Source organism: Panthera onca, chromosome C1 (assembly GCF_046562875.1).
Source record: "Panthera onca isolate mPanOnc1 chromosome C1, mPanOnc1 haplotype 2, whole genome shotgun sequence".
In the NCBI taxonomy this organism is placed as follows: domain Eukaryota; kingdom Metazoa; phylum Chordata; class Mammalia; order Carnivora; family Felidae; genus Panthera; species Panthera onca.
Window position 1 is genome coordinate 22058076 of NC_138346.1, and position 18200 is coordinate 22076275.

The following is an 18200-nucleotide window of genomic DNA, read 5'->3' on the forward strand; positions in this document are numbered from 1 at the left end:
GCCCCCGCCCTGTCAATTTCAGGCTTGAAATTGGAGCCTCGGGGTTGAAGGGGAAGGCGCAGCGAGGTTGGCGCTGGCCTTCCTAGGCCCGGAACTTGAAGGGATCACCGTTGCAATCTCACGTTCTAAGCGTGACTTGTCCCTTTCCGCAAAAGTGAGGTGGCACAGGACCTCAGGAGCAAATGCCAACACCCTGTCCCCAGACGCTGGAACGCGGCCAGCAGTGTCAAAAGCACTGGGACAGAAAACGAGCAACACAAGGAATAATACCTACAGCGGCGAAGATAGAAAGCATCTTAGCAATCACCGACTCCGTTTTAATAAATTTAAAAAAATAAATAAAATGAAGACCTGATGGTTAAAGATTAAAATGCTATTGACACCACGGTTCACGTAATAGAGGCAAAACAGTGAAATGGACACTTGTTTAAGTTTTTGATTCTACATTTTGAAATAGTCTGAGATCTGCTTAAAGGTGGTGACTGGCTTGCATCAGTAAATAATACTTGACTTAGCCTGGATGAAAGGAATGATAACGGTTAAGGGGGAAGGGAGGACATCTTTCTTAATTCATTAAAAATAGGAAAAGCAACACTGCACACTCGTTTCATTTTGAAAATAACACTTTCCAACAACATAAATTCATTTTGATGTTTACAGAGATTTTTTAAGTGTTCCTTCTTAGGATTATATTACAAAATAGTACTGCTTATCTTTTATTCTTAGTCTAGGGCTCACAGATGCAGAAAAGAGAGTATTTTCTTATTACGTATATGCTATTTATTTGTGTTTTTTTCTGGTACCCTCTGTAATTCTTCCAGGCTTTTTTACTCAACCAAATGAGTATCTATTGGCCAGAATCAAGAGCTCTGAATATGTGAACTTCTTGCTCTGAATATTTCTCACATTTCTGAAAGAAATATCACAGTGTCTTCAGATTGTGTTTGCCAACTTTGAATTTAAAGAGACAAGGTTCAGGGGCGCCTGGGTGGCTCAGCCGGTTGGGTGTCAGACTTCAGCTCAGGTCACAGTCTCACAGTTTGTGAGTTTGAGCCCTCCATCTGGCTATGTGCTGGGAGCCTGGAGCCTGCTTCTGATTCTGTGTGTGTGTCTCTCTCTGCCCCTCCCCTGTTCACACTCTGTTTCTCTCTCTCTCTTTCTCTCTCAAAAATACGTAAACATTAAAAAAAATTAAAAGAGACAAGCTTCATAGCTAATAATAAAGGAAATCTCACTGCTCAGTCACCATTAGGTTTTCATAGGAAATAGAAAGCAGAGAGAGGAGAAAATAATGCTGAAATTAGTGATAAGAGAAAAGTAAATAGTATTTAGGCATTGGATATTTTTCCTGCTTATGAATTTCAAATATTTAATTTAATAAATATTTATTGAACCCTTTCTGCCTGAGTGGCAGATGAATATTACCTAATCACTATCCTTAAGGGGCTCATGATGGAATGAAGGTATAGATACATAGTTAGGTACAATGAGAATATATTAATATAAAGAGAAAACATGGGATTAAACTGATTTTTGTAGTGGTCTTTTGTAATGTTGTTCTAGGTACTAAAAAAGAATGGACCGTGGGTTCCAGACCAAGACACAGCTTTTTCATTTAAAGGTGTTTACTAAAATGAATTCTGACTAATACTTCCGTGGTTTTCAAGTTCAGACTTGATAATCACCTCATATGTAAATGGCAAGATGAGTAAATGAATTTTTGGCTAGCTTTGTGATCCTAGCCACATGACTTCAACTTTAGGACCATAGTTACCTGTTACGTAATATGGATATAACATTTGTTCTGCAGTCTACTTCAGATCGTAAGAAGCAAATTAATCTGTTGAAAGTACAAACTGTAGGGTTCCTGGGAGGCTCAGTCGGTTGAGCTGATTTTGGGTCAGGTCATGATCTCATGGTTCATGAGTTTGGGCCCTGCGTTGGGCTACGCACTAGCAGTGCAGAGTCTGCTTGGGATTCTCTCTCTGTCTCTGCCCCTCCTCTGCTTACGTGCATGTTCTCTCTTTCAAAATAAATAAAAAGTAAGCACAAGCTGCAAAATGACTGATGTAGGTAAGAAAGAACTTGTAATTTCTTTTTTTGTTCCATTCACCTGATGCAGGTGAATAAATGTGTATCTCTTTGGGCTTCAGAATACAGCCTCCTCAAAGATGCTAGTCACAAGCAAGCCAGTGTATTAGAAATGGGAGATGTTGAATTCCTCTATCACTAGCATTACTGTTTAAGACAGAAAAGACATGCATGCACTATAATAGTTACATTTTCATTTCTTCTCTTACTTGACACCCGTCCAGAAGGAAGCTTGAAGACCCAGGGATCATCTTTATATACGGTAGTTCCCCCTTACCTGTGGTGGCGCTTTCCGCAGTTTGTTATCCGAGGCCAACTGCTGCAGGGAAAAAAATGAGCCTCCTTATGACGAATCAGCAGAAGATCAATAGTACGCTAGCTCTACTTCACAGTTGCTACGTCATCATCATCGCGTCACGTCTCGTAGGCATTTTATCATCTCGCATCATCATAAGTGTGAGTACAGAATAGTCAAATATCTTGAAAGCAAAATTTATATAACTATTACTACAGTATATTGTCATAGTTATTCTATTTTATTATTAGTTGTTGTTAATCTCTCGTGACTAACTTATAAATTAAACTCTATCATTCTTACGTAAAGGAAAAAACATACTGTGTATAGGGTTCAGTACTCTCCGTGGTTTCAGGCATCCACCAGGGGTTTTGGAACAGTAGGGGGGACTACTGTATCTAAAAATATCTAATATATTTATAAGTGATTTTGGTTCAAGTGTGCTTTAATCTGTTTTGCCTATATGCTGTTTGTTTCTTGTGTAAACGTAACACTTTCTCCAAAAAGCCTCTATCGCGTTTTTAAACCTGGAATTTCCTCTGGCCTCTAAGGATTAGTAAAGCTGCTCCATTTTGAGCTAACTTATTCCAAGCAAGAGTTTACCCACTCGTGTGGATGTAGTTTGCCGTGTGAAGTGATTCCCAGGAGTTTGGGTAATAGGATTAAGTATTGTCTACAAAATCCCTCTCTGATCTAGAGGTTAAACTCTCTTATGACATATTAAGAAATCTGAACATTTTCCTTGAAGGGTGTGGGAACTGTTTGGAATTGTAAAAGATGGCAATGATACAAAGAGTGAATTGAATATCTAGAAGCAGGGAAACCAAATAAGAAGGTTTTGCGTTAACAAGCTCCCAACCAAAGACTTGAAAGCATGGAAAAGGAGAGATGTGTATGAGACAAAATCAGGTAAAACCAGCAGCACATGAAGGTTAATTGCATAAAGGAAATATAAAATGGAAGGAAATAAGGGAGACTTCATTGTTTCTAGCTTGATCATCTGAGTATCAGTGAAGCAAATAATCAACATAAAAAAAAAGAAAGTTTTGCCAGTGTCTGTTTGAGGTCAATGTGAGAGGTTGGGTAAATAAATTTGAGTTTCTAAATGTTGATTTTAAAGTATAAATAGTGAGGGACGTCAAAATGAAAATATACACTAAGTTTTTAGAAATACAAATGCAGGGCTGTCTCGGTGGCTCAGTCAGTTGAGTGTATGACTTTGGTTCAGGTTGTGGTCTCGTGGTTTGTGAGTTTGAGCCCCACATCAGGTTCACTGCTATCAGCCTGTTAGTGTAGAGCCCACTTCCTCTGTCCCCCTCGCTCTGCCCCTCCTCTGCTTGTGCTCTCCCCAAAATATTTAAAAAAATGTAGAAATACAAATGCAAATCAGGAATAGATGTGAAGCTAAAGATAAATAAATTTGGAAAGGTAATGACACTGAAGTAGTAGTTTAAGCCTGAAAGAAGACACATTAGACCCAATGAATAGATGAGGTCAGAAGGCCAAAAAAAGGAAATTTGTTCAAGCAAGCATTTAATACCCTAGGAGTACATGTGGATTTTAATTGTTTGGTCTTCATATAATTAATCTAGTAGCCAATAGTATAATTAAAAAAGTTTGATATGGTAAGTGTTCATCTGATGAATATTTACCAAGGATACTATTTACTTACTCTCGGATTCACTCAAAAAATATTGACTGAGGGGCTCCTGGGTGGCTCAGTAAGTTAAGCCTCTGACTCATGATTTCAGCTCAGATCATGACCTCACGAATTGTGAGGTTGAGCCGCATCTTGGCTCTGTGCTGATGGAGCCTGCTTGGCATTACCTCTCTCCTTTTCTCTCTGCCCCTCCACCCCCCAAATAAATACATCAATTAAAAAATTAAAAAAAAAATTAATGTTTTACTTTTGAGAGAGAGAGAGAGAGAGAGAGAGAGAGCGCGAGCCAGAGAGAGCAGGGGAGGGGAAGTGAGAGAAAGAGGGAGACACAGAATCTGAAGCAGGCTCCAGGCTCCGAGATGTCAGCAGAGAGCCCGATGTGGGGCTCAAACTCAGGAACCCTGGGATCATGACCTGAGCCGAAGTCGGACACTTAACAGACTGAGCCATCTTTTTACTGTTTTTAATGCGACTACTAGAAAATACTGTAAAGATATGTGGTTCCCATTATATTTTTACTGGACAGCATTAATCTAGACAGAATCCAAGAATTCTCATATCATTTGCCAACTGAGATGAGGCACAGAATTCTTTGAAAAGCTTTATATTTGACTGATGGGGTTATTACTGAGGATGACGAGATTAAAGATTACATGCAATGCTTGGCTAGGTAAAATGTAACACCAAGATCTCTGGTGGGCTGCAGTTAAATTTGGGAGGGGCCTGGATCTCTTGGAATGCTGGAGGAGGAGGAAGAGGACTGCTTTGTTACTACCCTGGAGGCCCTCCCAGGTGTTTCTGCAGTCCTTGGGGAACTCTGTTATGTATACATTGCATACAAAGTTTAATGAAACGGTAGGATACATAGACCCTTGCTGTATATCTCTGATTTAGTCTCCTGTGATTGTTCACCTTTTTTGCAACCTTTGTTTTTGCCCACCTGAAATGTTATAAGCCCTCTGTACACAATAAGCCAAGTGAGATTTGTGATTGGCCTGACACTGCAATAAATGAGAGTAAAAGTGAGGCAGAGTCTTTGCGAAAGCTGATCCCCATGCCTTCTGCTCTCCTTCTTAGCACTCTCTCAGCAAAGTGTGGAGTAATCTTTCAACAGTCAGCACAGGGTTTGCTGGCCGTTTCCAGCATTTGACACTTTGCAAATGCTATTTATATAGCAAGATTCAAATATAAAATTCAAATTTTAGAAATTATCTAAAATGAGGAAAGTATGGGGCTTCTGGGTGGCTTAGTCAGTTAAAGGTCTGACATCCGCTTGGGTCACCGTCTCGCAGTTCGTGGGTTCGAGTCCCGAGATTCTGTGTCTCCCTCTCTGCCCCTCCCCCACTCATGTTCTGTCTCTCTCCCTCTAAAAATAAATAAACATTAAAAAAATAATAAAATAACGTGGAAAGTGGTATATTTGGTTTTGCCAGAATTGTTAAGATTTCCAGACACTTAGGATTGATTATATAGAATCTAGTTTATATATATTCAGGATTTGGGTACTAGATTCTACAGATGTATTTTTCATATCTTCTTCCTGTCTCTGAGATACTAAATAATATATGGGGACAAATAAATGCATGTTGTACTATTTCAATTCTCTCTATCAGAAATTAAAAAAATGTAAGTTTCTCTAACTCTGAACCCTGGATTTGGGGTTCTGTCATAGGGTATGTTTCTATCAACAGGAAAAGCTAAATTAAAACTTGATTTAAAGCATATAATTATCATTAGAAAAAATAGAAATAGCACATAGTCTGATATAGACTCCTTATGTTCCTACATAAGACTCTGAGGAAGTGGATGAACCTTGCCCTTTCCCTCATGCTGAAAAGTAATCACTATGTAGAAGTGTTGTTTTATTTAAGGGTTGCTTGCCAATATGTCAGTTTTTAAATTTAGAAAAAAAAATAATTGAATGTATACATAGATTTTAAAGTGTACATTGTGACTGAATACATAGGAAAGTAAATTTCTGTATTTTAAGGTTTTCGTAAAAGTCTTGTCTGCACTAATTTTTTAAGGGAATAATTTGTATGAATTTATATTAGTCTTGTGTAACTTCTTTCAGCAAAATATATTATACTGATTTCTAGCAACGTATTCTATATATACCTATTACAAATGTATAGCTATAGCAATGTTTATATGCTATTATAAATACATAGCTAATAATCGTATATTACTATGTGCTGCATACTGCTCTCTATACTTCATGTAGATAAATTCATTTAACCAGCTGTATTTTCTCAGAATTTATTCATAAAAATCAAATCTTAATATTACATCGTATTTTTAGAACTTAAAACCAATATCCTTAGTGTTTGAAGAGAAAAGGTCAGTTTGCAAGGTTAAAATAAAATCTTCAACCTAACATCTGGGAGGGTTCCATATAAAAATCAATAGCAAAGGAAAAATATTTTGGATTACTAGGAATAATAAGAGCATAATAAGATACTTGGATGCCTTTCTTGCAGCAAAAAAAAAACCCATGCAATCCTTCAAGAGTAGAAAAAAGACTCCATATGTGCAATTATAGACAGAACACAATTGTCATCTGTCATATGTCTTCTTTCCCACAAAGAATCTAGTTTAGGATTAAGATTAAATATCAGACCCCAAGACCACGTACTACATCAATTTATTGTTGAACCTGGATATCAAAAGAACTTCCAAGCGAAAGAATTATTTCACAGTAGTGTCAGTATATTTTATTATCACTTTTTTTGGTCATCAAATGTAAAGAGATGTCAACTATAAATTCATGTGATTTTTAAGTTTAAGTTTTGTGAAACCCATTATAATCTGTTTGGATTCTTTGATATCAAGTATTCAATATGCATTTAAGAATGTGTCTCCTTTATTTGTTTTTTGAGAGGACCATTGTATTCAACATGTATATAATAGTGGAGAGTACAGGGCAAAGAGTAGGTCTTTTAAATAATGTAATAAAAAATGAGCATGATTTTTGCTGTTAGGAAAAACTTTTAACTGGTTCTGGTCAAGAGTGAAAAGAAGCTAGAAAAGCTGTATTTAAATAAAATTATTAGTTTTTAATTTTAAGGATAATGCAAACTAGAGAGGAGCCAGGGGACCCTGTTGTGTTATGTAACACAACATAAGTGTGTAATCACCAAAAATTCATGCTTGCTAAGATGTTAAGGGCAAGGAGATGGGAATGGATAAAAGGAGGCCATTTAGGTCATTTAAGCTTAACAAGGGCAGAGAAATGGAGATGTTCAAGAAAGTGCAGTCACAGAATACATAAACGATTTCCTGCTTAGAGTATTCTCTACATATTCATGTAATGAGCTCATGCAGTTCTACACACAATATTCAGCATATCAAAAGAAAAGCGTTTCCTCAGAGAGTAATGAAAGCGGAGAGGATTTATTTCTAGAACCTCGCTCCCAGGAGAACACACCACCGCCAGGGGGCAGCGGAGGTTGCTCCTTGGGTCATCAGCATCATCTCAGAATTTCGCATAAAAATAACCACTACATTTGCATGGTGCTTTCCAGGTAATGAGCGCTCTTATCACTCATTTCTATTATAACACAATCGAGGATATTCTATTCTTACCCATTTTTCAGATGTAGAAAGGAAAGGCCTGTGGAAGCTCAAGGTCACAGTGCCAGGAAGTCATACAGTTGAAACTGCCTTTTCCCACCCCAAAGTCTGTGCGGAGACTAATAGACTCTATTAGGGAGCATGTGATAAAAGGCACCCCCTTTGGGAGCATAAATTTCAGCCTAGACAGGGGCAGCCACTGAATGTTTCAACTCTAAGGTACACCATGGATTTTATATTGGGTATTTTGTTGCCAGGCATAACACTCCATGTTAATTTTTTCAAATGTTTATTTATTTTTGAGAGTGGGGGGAGGGGCACAGAGAGAGGGAGACAGAGGATCCAAAGCAGGCTCTGCGCTGACAGCAGAGAGCCCTAGGCGGGGCTCAAGCTCAAGAACTATGAGGCCATGACCAGAACTGAAGTCAAATGCTTAACTAACTAAGCCACCCAGGCACCCCCACATTAAGTTGCATTTTAACTTCAGAGGATTAAAAAAAAAAAAGTATGTTGTAAACTTAAGAAAGTAATATATATATATATATATATATATATATATATATATATATGTATATAAATGTAAGTAAATATATATGTATATAATTCAAGTTTATTTATGTGTGCATATTCATATTTATGTGTGTGTGTGTGTATGCCTGTGTTGATAACCTTTTAAAGAAAATGGTATAGTGGAGCTGTACTCTTTATTCCCTGGTTTTATTCTTTCTCATTCTCCCTCTTGTTGTTTCATACTAAAGTGTATTCAGGGTCACTTCTCATTTGAAATTTCAAAGTGATGATTCCTGATTCATTAACAAAGCTAGGAAGGGATCTTATGGTGTCCTTCCCTTCTCAAAAGCACTTATTCTTTTAAAATTTTTAGATGTTTATTTATTTTTGAGAGAGACAGAGACAGAGACACTGAGAGGGGGAAGGCAGAGAGAGAGGGAGACACAGAATCTGAAGCAAACTCTAGGCTCTGAGCTGTCAGCACAGAGCCTGACGCAGGGCTTGAACTCAAGAGCTGTGAGATCATGACCTGAGTGAGCCAAAGCCAAGAGTAGATGGTTAACTGACTGAGCCACCAACTGAGCCACCCAGGTGCTCCAAAAGCACTCATTCCTTTAAAAAAGGCAGTGTGCAATTTCAGGTCAGGTAATAATGGTGGTTGGTGGCAAAAGAGAAGATATTTTGTTGGAGGTGAACTTTGCAGCACCGTTCAGTGACACTATGGGGGTGGATGCATTCTTCATCCTTATTTTGTATCCTTATTGAAGACTACCCCTTTATTGCTTTACATGTATTTCTGCCTGCCCATGATGACCAGACAATTTTTAGCATGCAGGAAATATGATTGTTCTGACATTCAGGGTTTCTAGAAGAGCTGAGAAACCATGGGCTAATACTGAAATTAAGGAATTAGCTTAGATCATTTGAAAAGCTTATGCTTTCAATAAACATTCTTAGAACAGCTACTGTGTGTCTTATACTAGACTGGCACTGGGAACATTAAGAAATAATTTTCAGGCAAAAAAAACAAAAAGAAAAACCAACAAACTTTTCAATGCCACATGGTAAGATCAAGGCAGTGCCAGCGTTAATTGCAAAATGGGTGCTGGTAGCTGGATAGAAAATCCTTTCTCCCAGCTTTCTTAAGTAAGGAAATAATAGTGAAACACTGTTTAACAAATACTGCATTATCAATTCTCTTGATGAGACATAGTTATCGTGCAGAAAAACATGGGAATTGGTAAAACTGGGTTTGTATAGTCAGCCTCCAGAATAGTCCCCAACGACGCTCACCTCTGGTCTTCTCATCTTTGTGAGTCCCATCCCACCCTGAAGCAGGGTTGGTCTGTATGACGGATAACATACTACAGAAGCGATGGGACAGCTTCCATCTGGGACTGTCTCCCTCTTCCTCTCTCTTGGATCACTTCGTCAGGTGAGGTTAGCAGCCATGCTGTGAGCAACCTTATGGAGAGGCCCAACTGGTGAGGAGCGGAAGTGGGTTCTCCTTTTTCATTTGCAGTCAGGCCTTCCGAGGACCACAGCCATGGCTGACAGTTTGACTACAGTGTTGTGAGAGATGCTGAGCCAGAACCACCTGGCTAAGCCAGTGCTGGGTTTCAGACTCACAGGAACCATCATGTTAAAAACACTTGTTGTTTTGGGGTACCTGGGTGGCTCAGTCAGTTAAGCGTCCAACTGCGGCTCACGTCTTGATCTTGCAGTTTGTGAGTTTGAGCCCCGCATCGGGCTCTGTGCTGCTAGCTCAGAGCCTGGAACCTGCTTCAGATTCTGTTTCCCTCTTTCTCTGCCTCTCCCCTGCTCACTCTCTGTCTCTCAGTAATAAATAAATGTTAAAAATAAAAAAAAATTAAAAAAAAAAAACACTTGTTGTTTTAAGCTGCCAAATTTTGGAGTAATTTGTTACACAGTGTTCAACTAAGTTTCTAGGCCCAACATGGAGCTGCTCCATATCAGCAAGCCAAAACTTAGATAACTTTTGTGTCCCTAGACAGATACCATTTGACTAAAACACAGTATTAACCAGTCAGCCGATCCACAAAAGCCAACTCTGGGTTCTATACTTACTTCCTTTTTCCTTCTCACACCAAATAAGGTTGACTCTGTGGCCTCAGCCGATCAGATGCTTTCTATTTGTGTTTTCCTTGTTCCTTATTCTTCTATAAAAGCTTCCTGCCTTCACCTCTGTTTTACAGTCTTCCAAAAGGAGACTGCTTTATGAAGTGTTAAATAAAGTTTGCATCACCTAAATTGTCTTCCTTAATCATTTTTTAAACAGCTTTTTGTGACAAAGAATGAGATCCAGAGCTGACTGCTACTGGCCTATGGGATGAGGCAAGGTTCCCACTGAACCCTTTGAGTTGTTCCCTGTTCCTGTCTTCCTTACAGAAGGGCCATGGGTAAGTCACTCTCAGATTTGAGCTCTGCTCTGGGAGTATATGTATATGTATATGTGTGTGTATATATATATATATACACACACATATACATATACATATGTAAATTCCCAGAAGGGTTCTGAGATCCTAGAAAGGTTCTTTGGTACTTATATTGGGAGTCTGCAACGGGTGGCAGCCATTAGGGAACTCACAAAGCCTGGAGGTAAGTCCACACCATAAAACTTCTTGGTGGCTTGGGAATATAAGACAAATTTGGACCATTTTGACCATGAAAATCAAAATTTAACAGAAAAATATTCATTCTTGGCACCTTTTTTTTTTTTATTCCCCCCAAGAGTATCTCCTATAGTCTTTACATCTTAATGACATCTATATCCAACCACTTGCTTAGGTCAAACATTTTGAAGTCACCCTGAGCTTCTACCCCATAGCCAATCTGTCGGTAAATGCCATCAACTCTAATCTTCAAAATGTGTGCAGAATGTGACCACTCTCTACTGCCACCATGTACTTGTCATCTCCCTCCTGATTATTGCAACCATCTTCTAAATGTTTTTCTCATGTCTACCCCTCTGCAGTGTATTCTCAACAGAGTAGCCAGACAGAGAAATCCTTTGAAAAACATACAATCATGATTCAACTGTGCTCTAACTTCCAATGGCCTCCCTTCTTACTCCAAGGAAAAGGCAAAGTGCTTAGAGTGACCCACAGACACTGTGCATCCGGTCCCTTACTCCCCTGCCCTCTTCCACTCCAACCCATCTTGTTCCACTGCAGCCACGGTGGAGTCTCCACGCTTCTTCAACACTCCAGGCATGAGTCCACCTTCGAGGCTCATCCTCTTACCAACATTACATTTCTTCCCATGGTCAGCCCTCCAGGGAAGCCATCCCTTACATTCATTCCATATACTGTGTATGTATTTAGTGAGCCCTTACTCTGTGTTACATAATGCTCTAGAACCTTGGAATACAGTAGTTAATTAAATGGACAAAAATTCCTGCCTCACAGTATAAGGGGGGCAAATAATAAGCAACATGTAATACAGACATAAATTTGGCCTTAAGTCTTATAGAGCAAAGCAGAACGCACGTGAGAAGATCAGAATGATACAGAGCCATGTCACTAAGAGGCTGACATTTAAGGAAAGCTTGAGGGAGAAGAAAATAGAGTGACTGCAGTATGTGCAAATCCCCTTCACATCCTCCTATACTTTCTCCCCTTTCCTTGTACAGCCTCCTGTCTATATAGCCTTATCACCATCTAACACACCGTAAACTTTACATATAAATAAGAAGGTAATTTTATTAACTTATTGGATGTTCCATAATGAAATAATGTAATAAAATTAGCCTCTGAGAAGCCTCTGGAAAGGAGCCTTTCCCATTTGAATGCATGTAAAACATTGCTTGAAAAAATATCTCTTTAATAGAGAATAGACTCACAAAAACGAAGTACCAGTTTTTCAGGGAACCTGCTGCTTTTGATACAGAATCCTGTTGGACTTGGTGTAGGAAATCAATCAATAAAAATACCTGGTAGGTGGTAACAACATATCACGATATTAGAAAAAGGGTATATTCTCTCCCTCCCTCTCTCTCTTTGCTTTTGTCATATGGAGCAGAAAAACCAATTTCTTCCTTATGTAAAGAGACCAACGGAGACTGACTCCTTAGATACTGAGAGGGAGTGCATTTTCCTAAAGCCACTGAAAGCCTATGGCTAAGGAAGAAAGGCTTCAGGGGGTTTTAACATTCTTAGAATTGGGTTGATGACAGGGAATCCACAATCCCTCGATAAGCCAAATAAGTCAGAGTGAGTTAAATATAAGCCGAAGGTAGGTTAGTATCAGGTGAGGCTCCAATTTGTAAAGATTGGCTTAGAGCAAAATCAATTTTTCAATACAAGAGAAGCCCTAACTTAATATTGTTGAATGGATTGCTAAAATTAAAGCATTCTATGAAATTTTATGGTAAACATTCTTCCTGGTTTTCATTAGTTAAAAAAAAAAAAAAGTCATTGGTTGTAGTCACTTCCAGGCTTGACATGTTTCTGTAGCCCACACACTATGATAAAGAATGCTATTAACCTGTGAAATCTGTGGTGTATAGTTGAGGTTATTTTAGGGTTGATGGATTTGTGCTGCCTCATTCACATTCTTATAAATGTTAGATCCCTCTTGTGACTAATGATACAGCATGAGTTTGCAAGACCAGCTTGATGGTTTGGGGATCAGATCTGAGGCCCTGGCCTCATTAGCACAGTAACTAACGAGCTGAGCTAATTGGTCACACACCAAAGTAACTTACAAAATGATTATTTATGGAACACCAAAGATAAGGTCTTCAAGTATATTTGTGGCAAGCACAGCATTTTGGTTTCTTTATATGATTTAAAAATAAGAGTAGTAATAAACAGAATAGTGCATCATACTTCCAGGCATAAGGTTTACAATTCTGAACAATTTCCTAAAGGAATTTTTTGACCATAATTCTCCTTTTTTAATAAACATAAAATCATCATGCTCCATCTGAAAATTATTGCCATCATCTATATGTTCCCACCAGCCAAAATCAATTTTGAAGCTTTATTTACTGTCATCAAATATAAAATATTATATTGTTTGCTTTTACAAACTCCAAATGTACTTCTTGAAATGTCTGATATGTCCTTTCTGGCTCTTCCCCTTTCTGTCCATTTCATCTCTAACAACCAGGCTCACAATGGAAAGTATGTGTCTTTTGATAGGATTTTCTACAAATGTATGCAGGTGTTAATATCATTTCAAAATCTAAAATATAATTTGTATACAAGTAGATAGTATGGATCAAACTGTTATTTAATGAGTAGGTTTACAAAACGAGTGCAAACAAGAATATGAGATTGTTATATATAAGTAAAAAATACAAGTAAAGAAGAGTTCTGGCATTCAGTTGCTAAATTACGTGCAAATCTAATGGCCAACATGGCAGTAGACAATAACTTTCAGGGTTAGCTTCTCTTTAGGACAGATATCATTTGCAATTGATCGGTTTCTACAAGTGAAACACCTAACTGCACAGACACTAGACCCTAAGCAGTAGTGAACAGTAAGTCAAAGGAAGTTGCATTCTCTAGTTATATGGTCCTTAGGTGGTCTTATTTACATGATATTAAAAGATAACAGCATCATCTTTTCTCCAAATTTCTGGTAACTTAATGTGAACATGTGATACAAAAGAATAAGTGATAAGGTGGTGGGGTTTTGTGGGAGAGCTTTGTGTAGTGATTGTGTAATTGTGTAGTGTCCCACACTCCCTTTCTCTATTCATAGATTCCCAAGATCACCTTTCTTAGGAAATTTTATCTTACACCAACTTCTGAATAGTCCTGTGGATGGTTGCCTTTCTTGACTTTCTGATCTTCCCTATCCCATGCCATTCTGCTTTCGGACTGATCACTACCCTTTTTTGACGTTAACAATGCTTACGTTTTCTGGAAAATAGGCCTCCCTCGATTGGATGCAGAGGGATAGATGGACAACCTGCTACACCTCCTTCTATTCTCCACCCTTTAACCCTTTAGCTCCATACCTCAGTGGGCTGAACAGATATATCTGACTCACTTATCATGTTAGGAGTAAAGAGAATTAATTACTACACAAAAATTTTAAGCAGTATGCTGCATGTCATTATTCTCAGTGCCCGAGGGAAAAGCTCCCAAAGACTAGAACCTTTGTAGAGGTTTTCCTTTGTGGACACAACTCAGACTCCTTCCTTCCTTGATCTCCTACCCTCAATTCCATATTTCTCTGCACTTGCTTTCTTATTCATACATACACTGTATGAACCTCCAGTTTCCCTTTTGGGAAACTCACTTCTCCATTCACAGGGATGTGTCTGATCTTCCTCTACCATTTAATCTCTAGAAATAATAATGCAGAGCATGTTTCTAAATATCTGAGTTATTTAAGCTAGAATGTCATCCCTGGTGGCTTCACCATGATAAAGTGGGCACTAATTGAACTCAAATGGCTTTCTTCATTCTTTCTTTCCCATCCCTCCTCCAATGTTAAACACAGATATACTCTCTCATTGGAAGTTTTCAATTACCAAGTTTAATACATACACAGACACACATATTTCTGAGGGATAGAGGTACTTAGGAAGAGAAACCTTTACCTAAGCATAACAATTTGCCACTGCTCACACACACACACACACACACACACACACACACACACACACGACACTTTATTTACATTTATTGCCCTGAGGTACCCTTTAACAAAGTTTCCTCAAAACTATGCCTTTTTCAAGTAACTCTAGAGGAATTTGCCTTTGCTCCGATACTTTTAACACAGAAAGAACTGGATAAACTGAAATGACTGCATTCCTGGGAGCAAAATGGAGCATCTCTGTTTCACTTATTTTAAGCAGAAGGAACAGCCATAAGAGGACTTCTTTACCTCGTGCCCAAGTATCATTTCCTGTCTTCCCAGGAATCAGCAGGGGTGTTCTTTCAGTTAGACTTACTCTGTTTGGCAAGAACATGACAGAAAGTTCTAAAGCATTTTTTATGGGCTGAATTGTGTTTCCTCAAAATACGGGTTTAAGTCCTAACACCCAGTACTTGTGGATGTGACTGTATTTTGAAATGGGGTCTTTGTAGATGTAATCAAGTTAAGATTAAGTCATACTGAAATAGGGAGGGCCCTAATCCAATATGAATAGTGTCCTTATAATAGATGAGATGAAGGAGGGATCTTCTCCTGGAGACTTTGCAGAGATCATGGCCCTGCCAACACCTTAATTTTGAACTTCTGTCCTTTCAGAACAATGGGGGAATACATTTATGTTTTTTTAAGCCTCTCAATTTGTGGTACTTAATTACAACAGAAGTAGCAAACTGATAATATAACTATAATCATCATCATCATAGATACTGTTAATGATATCTACTATGTGGCATTCACTATGTCATTTGGTTGACTGATATGCATGCTAGATGACAGTATAGATTCTTGAGGCAGAGTTCCTGAGTTCAGATTCTGGCTCACACTAACTAGGTGTGTGACATACGACAAGTTATACAACTGTTACCTATTCTTTCTCTTATTTTCTCAAATCATTATAATAGCCTTGACAAATAGATATTAATATCTCCATGTAACAGTAGAGCCTTCTGAGGCATTGAGAAATTTACCTATAAATTTGACTATAAACCCATGAAAATGCAGTCAGTAAGTTAGTTATCAGATGTATTTTAATTATACTTTTTAACTTCTTATTTTTAAATAATTTCAAATTCATAGTATGATAGGGAAAAATAGAATAAAAGAGGCTGAAAGGAAAAGGTTAGAACCTTGGGTGGGGAAAAAATACATGCTTTGGAACAATACTCAGAACCTCTGGCCTCTAGCAAACTCCTTCAGGCAGAAGGTTCCTCTTAAGAATGTAACAGATACCACCTAACCTCCCCCCCACCCCCTCAGGTTTCCCTCAGGAAATTGACAAAAGATCTGACTAAAAATAAGTAGACTTGTAAAACAGTTGACCCACAAGGAAACTGGTATGGCCATAGACCGCCCCTCATACAGTGGAAACAAGCCAATCAAAAAGGAATGACTAGGCATTTAGAGTTACCTAGCCAGTAAGGGTAGAACCTGAGGAGAAACAAGGGAGAAGGAAAGGGGGCCAACCAAACCCTATAAAACAGTCCTTTGCCTATAGTCCACAAGTATCCACTTTCCCATGCCCCCTCTCTGCAAAGAGAGATTTCATACTATCCTTACTTTCTAATCTTATACTTTAATAGGGTTTTACCTGCTGCTCCTTTTATTCTGAACACCTTTTCATTCTTCAAAGTGGCAAGACAATGAAACCTGGGTATTGAGGTAAAATATCCTATAACAATAGAAAAATTATAAGAATAATACAAAGAATTCTCACATCCTTTTACCTAGATTCCCCAATTGTTAACTTTTTTTTTATCACATTTTTCTCATCACTGTGTTTCTCTCTCTGTCTCTTTGTGTGTGTGTGTGTGTGTTATATAAAATATATATTATTTTTTTCCTAAGCCACTTGAGGTTTAGACATGTGTCCTTTTCTTCCTTGGTACTTAAATATGTGGTTCCTAAAAAAAAAATGTAGTTCCTAAAAACAAGAGCCCTCTCCCATCTAATGAAAGTACAACCATGAAAATGAGGAAATTAAGACTGATACTTAGCATGTTGTATATTTATTAAATGAAATGAATTTAATCCAAGAATAGCATACATACAAAAAAGTACACAAATCATAGACACGCAGCACATACACACCTTAATGAACGTCCACCTGGTTAGCACACCCAGGTAAGTACCTGGCAGATCAGGAAATAGATCGTTATCAGCCCCCAAAATCTTCCCACCCTGTGTCCCTTCCCAGTTACTTCTTCCTCTTCCACCTCCTCCTCCTCAAAGGTAACCATTATCCTGACTTCTGTAAATATAGATTAGTTTTGACTGGTTTTGAACTTTATATGAAAGGAATTACATAACTATGAACTATGTTCTTTTTTTTTTTTCCTGCTTTAAAAGACTGACTTCTTTCACTCAGTATTAATATATGAGGTTCATTCTTGTTATTGAGTATCTCTGTAATTTGTTTATTTCTTAATGCTGTCTAGTATTTCATTGTCTGAATACATCTCAGTTTATCCATTCTACTGCTATGGGACATGTGGATTGTTTTCAGTGTTGGACCAGATGTGCCCACATGTATACAATTCTGTTGGAGTTACTAGGAGTACAATGGTTAGGTCATAGGGCATGGATAAGTTCAGTTTTAGTACATACTGTACTGCCAAATAGTTTACCAAAGTGATTGTACATTCTTCAGTAGTCAATGAGAATTCCAGTTGCTTCATATCATTACCAACACTTGGTATTATTTCTCTTTTTTAATTCTAGCCTTTGTGGTGGATGTATGGTTGTATCTATTGTGGTTTTAATTTGAATTATTCTGATGACAAGTGAGATTGAATATTTTTTCATGTACTTACAGACTATAGTACTTGAATATACTACCTACCTGACCCCAGAGTTAATTTTCTTTTAAGTTGTTATTCTATATATTTTTTATACATCATGAAGGAAAGTTTTACTTGGTCAATGTGAATTAAATGAATACTGTAATAATAATCCTGTAAGAGCACCAACGTCAGTTGTTGTATTATCTATATATTATTGCACATATACCAAATTACTTTAAAACTTGTTATCTTAAAACAATAAATAAACACATTATTATTATTATTATTATTATTATTATTATTATTATTCTGTAAGTCAAGTATTTTGGGGCACCCAAACTAGGTTAGTTAAGTGGTTCTAGCTCAGGGTGTCAGGAATCACAGGGTTACAGTCAAGATGTCAGCTTGAGCATCTCAACAAGGACTGGAGGTCTTGCTTCAAAGGTGGCTCACTCATAAGGCTGGAAAGTAGATGCTGGCTAGAGGCAGGAGACCTCAGCTCCTCACAACATGGCTGTCTCCATAAGGCTGCTTAAGTGTCCTTGCAACATGGTGGTTGGCTTCCACCAGAGTGAGTGATCCAAGAGATAGGATGGTGGATACAATGTATTTGATGACGTAGCCTGTGAAGTCACACTTGTCATTTCCAAGGTAC

The 18200-nt window shown here is 38.0% G+C and overlaps 1 protein-coding gene across 1 annotated transcript in view; it reads left to right on the forward strand.

Annotated features, from left to right (window-relative positions):
• Positions 1-18200, forward strand: part of ABCA12 (ATP binding cassette subfamily A member 12) — a 291771-nt gene that overhangs the window by 155 nt on the left and 273416 nt on the right. Inside the window, exons 2-4 of the mRNA XM_078450550.2 lie at positions 51-314; positions 2390-2547; positions 10490-10549. Coding sequence (XP_078306676.2) covers positions 51-314; positions 2390-2547; positions 10490-10549 — 482 coding nt within the window. The remainder of the gene's footprint in view (positions 1-50; positions 315-2389; positions 2548-10489; positions 10550-18200) is intronic.